The 5,911-nt window shown below is 34.8% G+C and overlaps 1 protein-coding gene across 1 annotated transcript in view; it reads left to right on the top strand.

Annotated features, from left to right (window-relative positions):
* LOC103800834 (nesprin-1-like) overlaps window positions 1-5,911 on the top strand; it is a gene marked incomplete at its 3' end in the record, with an annotated part of 70,639 nt that overhangs the window by 1,095 nt on the left and 63,633 nt on the right. The window contains exons 2-3 of the mRNA XM_009073220.1: window positions 823-906; window positions 4,202-4,294. Of these exons, the coding sequence (XP_009071468.1) occupies window positions 823-906; window positions 4,202-4,294 (177 nt within the window). The remainder of the gene's footprint in view (window positions 1-822; window positions 907-4,201; window positions 4,295-5,911) is intronic.

Below are 5,911 nucleotides of genomic sequence, written 5' to 3'. Positions count from 1 at the left end.
GACAAGAGATATTCCAGAGCTAGAACAATGTCTGGTGAATTAAAGGTTATGAATACCAGAATATGATATCTGATAGTAACTAGGAGAGGAGTTTCAGAATCTATAGTAGGGCCTTTGTTAAGTCCATTTGTAACATCATGAACACGAATTTAAATTATGATAGTTGTATATTTGCATTACAATATAAGATTTAGTGGGGAATTTAATTCTACTATAGACTGTTAGAAGCCTACGATATGTTCTTGATGGAATTGAAAGCATTCTGTCTTTTTTTAGCCTACAGCAAAATTCATTGTTCAATGGGAATGTGTGATAGTTGGGGTTTTAATTGGCAGTAAGGTATTACAGAGATGAGATGAAAATTCTCTAGGTAAAATGTCTTTACTGAAGACTGATTTTTAAAAATAGCAACCACTGACTTATAGTTTGCAGTCAAAAATATTTCACTGAGAGAATGTTGCCTTCTCTCAAATTCATATATGTGTGTGTGCATGTGGATAAAAATAGTAGGAGTTTATTTTAGATAAGAAAAACAGTTCTCTGATTTGATGATGTTTATGAACTGAAGCCAACAGCTTTCATCCTGAGGTTAAGACATATTTTTTATAATGGAATTATCACATTTATGTCCTCCATATCTATCAGTCCTCCCTGTTGGTATATGCAGAGATACAACTGAATGATTTGACTGTTCCAAGGGGCATTTTTACATGTAATCAGACTATGATGGGTACATAGGCGTTGATAATAATCTGGAACTTCATTTTTTGCAGCAAATTGGCATACATCTAATTGGAGTTTATGCTGTTCTTTTTCTTTAAGCCTTGTGAGCAGGGACGTCAGCTGAAGAGAATTCACTGGGTTGCCAACATTGGCACAGCTCTTAAGTTTCTAGAAGGAAGACGGGTAGGTATGGTAGCATTTAGTCCTGGTTTTCCTTTTTGCCTTTGTTTCCTTAAGGGTATGATTTGTATCCACCCATCTGTTTTTAGTCTCCAGATTTTGAGCTCTGTATGCAGTCTCCAGTTTCTACACAGTGCCTAAAAGTAAAAATTATAAAATCCAACACTAATATGTAGCAATGTATAGGATGAAACTTGTCTTTTTCTTTTTTTTAAAAAAATAATGAATCACCTTGGATGATCTTTTTTTTTCTAATGTGCTCTTCAGCTTCTCATGTTCTCTACTTTCCTGTTGCTATTCTCAGCAAAGAATGATCTTTAGTTCAGGAGAGACATATATTCATAGTTAAAAGAATAGATTTCTGGACTTCACTAGGTTTTACATGCAAAAACCTATTCCCTGAAAGTACAGATATGAAAATTTGGGACAGTGTGACCCCTTATTGGCAGGACTTCAGAATAATTCCTGGATTTATTGTGGTACAGTCAGTGCTGTGGCCATTTTAGAAAAGAAGCAAAATATTTTGTAAATTTAACAAAAGACAGAAAAACAAAAATCTCAGTGTGTTCTAAGTATGAATATCGAATAAAAGCAATCAACTTCTCCCTTTTCTTCCTGACTTTTCTCTCTATTGTAATGACTTGCATCTTGATTTTTAAATTGGATTATAGACATTTTGTTCTTCTAATTTCTGCATTTTACTTGAATTTTTCTCAGTGCAAATGTCAGACCTGATGTCTCCACAATGCTGTACACTGGGAGGTTTTGGGGTTTAGCATTCTTTCCCTCTCTTTATCTCTATGACACCTTGAGCTAGTTACATTTATGTTACACAGGAAACAATCTTAGCAGGCACCTGTAGAAAGAAATCTAAAAGAGAACCAAAGCAAAGACAAATATATTCCTGAACCAAAATTCAGATGTAGCTTAAAATTTCACTGTTTTAGGAAGTATCATTTGTTAATAGAAACCATATTATATGCAGCCTGAGAACAGAGGCTATTTTCTGGTGAGACCTGTATAACCTAAAGCAAGGCTGGGGTGAAGAGCAAAACACCCATACTTCCCTAGTTAACAAATCACAATATAGTGGATAACTCGAACTTTGAAAGACCCAACTTAGATCCCAGAAACAATCCATCATTGCAGCTAGAAAGCTGACCCTGTCAAAGTTCAAGGTAGATTGCCAGAAATGGAGATACGTGCTTTTGCTTTCGATATCACAGAATTTTTGTCCAGAATTGTCTTAGTTACTTTTGACTGTACATTGTATTAATATGCCAGATTCTCTTCAAGAGGGAGCTGGAAACAGGCAGGGTGTCAGGTAGGTTGGTGTGCATTAGCAAGTGGTCCCTAGGTTGAATCCAGCCTAAAGGATGCATCCATTCAGCCTGTCACCCTTTTCCTCCCAGAGGAGATGGGGATGCTGTTCAGACAACAAATGCCTTTTCAGCGGTTGAATGTAGTCCCTGGTCTGTACTCAAAGGTGAACAAATGCAGATGAATGGCTGAGCACAGAGCTTTGGGGAGTGCCAACAGGGTCTCCTTCTTCTGTGGGCTCTCCCACAAATTAATTTTGCTGCACATTTAATCAACTTCCTGTTTTCACTGTCCAAACCAACCTCTGCTAATACCCCTGTTATACTACAAACTGCAGCTCACAATTAATAGATATTATTCTGTCCAAACTGGTTTTTTCGTGGTTCTGAAAAATTTATTTTTAGTTACAAGAAAGATAATACAATAACTAGACTAGATAGGCTATGTTTCTGTGAACAGTAGTCTAATCAGAAGCTTTAGCTGAGTCCCTGTAAATCTTTTGGTCTGTTATACATTTTAAAAATCCCTCACTTTCTAGAAAAAGAAATACTTTTGTTGGATTTGCTCCAGCTGAGAGAATGGGGTATAATTTTCTTCAGGTAGGTAATAGAAAATGTCGCTTATTGGCTGGTAGAGAAACAAGTAATGTCAATTTTCCTAGAGTTTTGTCCAATTTCTTGGTGTAAAGGATTGGAAATATAACCTATGAGGATTTCTTCTCTACCTCTTCCTAAGCAGCTTGTGGAGATTTAATTCTGAAAAAAACTTTATACCTCTGGAGAACAATTTTTTTGTTTGCTCTTGACTTTATCTAGTGGGTTTCCAGCTGCTGATTTAGAACTGCAGTCTTTTCTCAGTTTTGAAGAGACAAATCAAGTCACCTGAAATCATTCTCTGGCTTTTCCTTAGACTATTCTCCAAGGTTTTTCTATAACCTTTTTCCATGAACAAGCTTGTAGTGCATGAACACTTTAGCAGTCATTCGTATTTTTGTCATGATTGATGGCAGACTCTTAGTTTTGCTGAGGAAATAAGTACTAACATATTTTCTAATATTCCAATACTACCAGTTTTTTTCCATTTCCTTGAGCATTATCTACCTGTAATTTCTCTAGCATATATTCTTTATGCCCTGCTTTACTGCCTTTTATCTTAAGAGCTTATTTTAGGGTGATATTTAATTCACACTATAGGTTAGCATTTGCAAGTTAAGAGCCACAGAATCTGTTCCCATTTCTGTGAAAAAACTTAATGTGACCTTGGACAACTAATGTTTTCCCACTCTATTTTTAAAAGAGCTATTGTTAGATTTGTCTTGCAAGGGAGCTGTAATCAGTGGTCGTGATGTCCTTTACAATAAAAGGCTCTCTGCTGGAAAATTGTGGCATTGTTTTTCCCTTTATCTTTCTTTTATGCTTTCTCCACCCATTTTTTTATTTTTATTCTTAAATTCACTTTTCTCTTTTCATTCCAGATGTATTAGAACTATATCAAAAAGCCTCTGCATAATTTAAAATCTCTTGCAAAGCATTTAATTTGCTTTCCTGATTATATACATTGTAAGATTTGCCAAAAATGTGCTTTCTTTGCATTATAAAATTAGATTAATGCATTTACCCAATAGTTAGTAATTTAGAATTTATATCTGTATCATATTTTTCCCTTTGTTTTTCATGCTAGTCCATATACAGAGGATCTCCGGTTTGTACAGTGTTCTTATCTAATTTTTATTTTTCTTTCTTCTTGAAATTAAATATTTTTTCTACAAATAATAGCATGCAATGGTCTTAAAAATCTTTCATCAGCTATAGCTATACTTGTTTAATTAAGTGAAATTTCACCATTCAATGTTTGGCTTTTCTAATTAAGAAAGTTGTTTGATTACAGAAATGCATTTAAAATATAAAATCTATTTCAAATGCATTTCATAAGTGTTATTCTTTGTATGTGGCAATAACACATTTTCTTTTCTATATAGATTAAGCTGGTCAACATAAACTCAACTGATATTGCTGATGGAAGGCCTTCTATTGTACTTGGCTTGGTGTGGACCATAATTTTATATTTTCAGGTACTGCATGTTTTATACTTCAGTGTAGCTTGCTCAAATAATGGTTCAGATCATCATTTCATACAAACTGGCATAGTTCCAGTCTTTCACTGTAGCTAAGTCACTTTGTAAAATAGCTGAGTATCTGATCCTGAATAAAGCAACAATTCACGGGGGGGTTGCTTCATACTGAGTAAAATTAGTTACTTATCTTTGGAGTAGATTGGTCTTTGCCTAGAATGAAGTTCCTTCATCACTGGAACATATTCTTCTGCTTTCTGTAAAGAACACAGAAGAGCAAAAGAGAAGAACAGAATTGTGGATTCTTGTTACAAGTATCTTTAGCAATCTCAGTGGGGATTGTCCTGTATGTCTAATTCCAGTGCACTTGATGTCAGACAGTAATTATTAAACCATGCATGTAAATATGGTGATGTTTACTGGGAGATGCAGATAGTCACAAGGCTGAAATTTAGCTGTGAATGATGTAGATTGAGAGAGGATTGAATTTGTAGAGTAAAAATCATTTGCATTCTGTTGAAGTTAGGTGGGAGGGAAAATTGGTTTCCTAAATCCTGTCCATATGAGTCAAAGTGAGTCACTGCTCAACACTTTACAAATCCAACTAATTTTGTTGCTCTTCTTTATGGAGTTCTTTGGCTTTGTCTCTCTTGTGGTGTCATGTCTCAGGGATGCTATTCCCCTTAGCATCAGCCGCTATGATACCTCAGTAGTTCAGATCTTCGCCAGAATGATATTGACATCTTAATTTATAGCTCATTGAGATGAACAGAGAAAATTATGCTTCTCAGATTTTCTGAAACTCTAGTTCTCTACATCAGTTCTACTTAGACCTTTTTTTTTTGTTTTTTTCTTTGGTTGTCACAGGCAGATACATCATTTTAACCTGAATGAAAGCAGAAATGCATGAGAGCTGTGGTTCTCATTGTGGCAGACTCATTTCGTGATGTAAAAAACTTTGGATTTTTAATTAGACAGCATAGAAAATCTTGCAACATCCTCTGGGTATAGTTTTGTCATGTTAAAGAACCAAATTGTTAGTCAATTTAATGTTCCTAAAGGAGTCAAGTTAATGTTTTTCATATGATGAAAGGGATGCAAATAACAGCCCTACACCCTTGACAAGCACTAGTAATGCACTTGGCCTCAGCACATTCACTATTTCTTCTCAAGGTACCTCTAAGCAAAACCACCATTGAATTTATGCCAGAATAGTAGAATAGTAAGTAAAGAACTATCCAGATAAGATAATTAAGATCACATGTAATTGAATGAGTCTCCTCTGAAATTGCTTTATTTTGGATTGTTTTATAATTTGAATTCAAGTTAAATGTAAGCCATTGTCTCCTGTTTTGATGGTAATTTGTCATAATGGATAACATGCCACATTTGCATATTGTTGTAGCTGTAGGGTGTCAAGAAGGTCAGTGATTGCTAGATGCCTTGTGCTTCTAAATATAAAACCATCACCTGGGCACATACATTAGCATTTTGAAGCTCTTTTAATGTACAGTTAAATAAACCACAACATGTTAATCATAGCTTCTGCCTGAATTTATTTTGACAGCTGTATTAGGAAGTTATTAAAGAAACTAGTATGAATTAAGAAGATTATCT

The sequence above is a fragment of the Acanthisitta chloris genome, unplaced genomic scaffold (assembly GCF_000695815.1).
Source record: "Acanthisitta chloris isolate BGI_N310 unplaced genomic scaffold, ASM69581v1 scaffold25574, whole genome shotgun sequence".
NCBI lineage: Eukaryota > Metazoa > Chordata > Aves > Passeriformes > Acanthisittidae > Acanthisitta > Acanthisitta chloris.
Note: the sequence above shows the minus strand (reverse complement) of the source record. Positions and strands in the feature narration are given on the sequence as shown.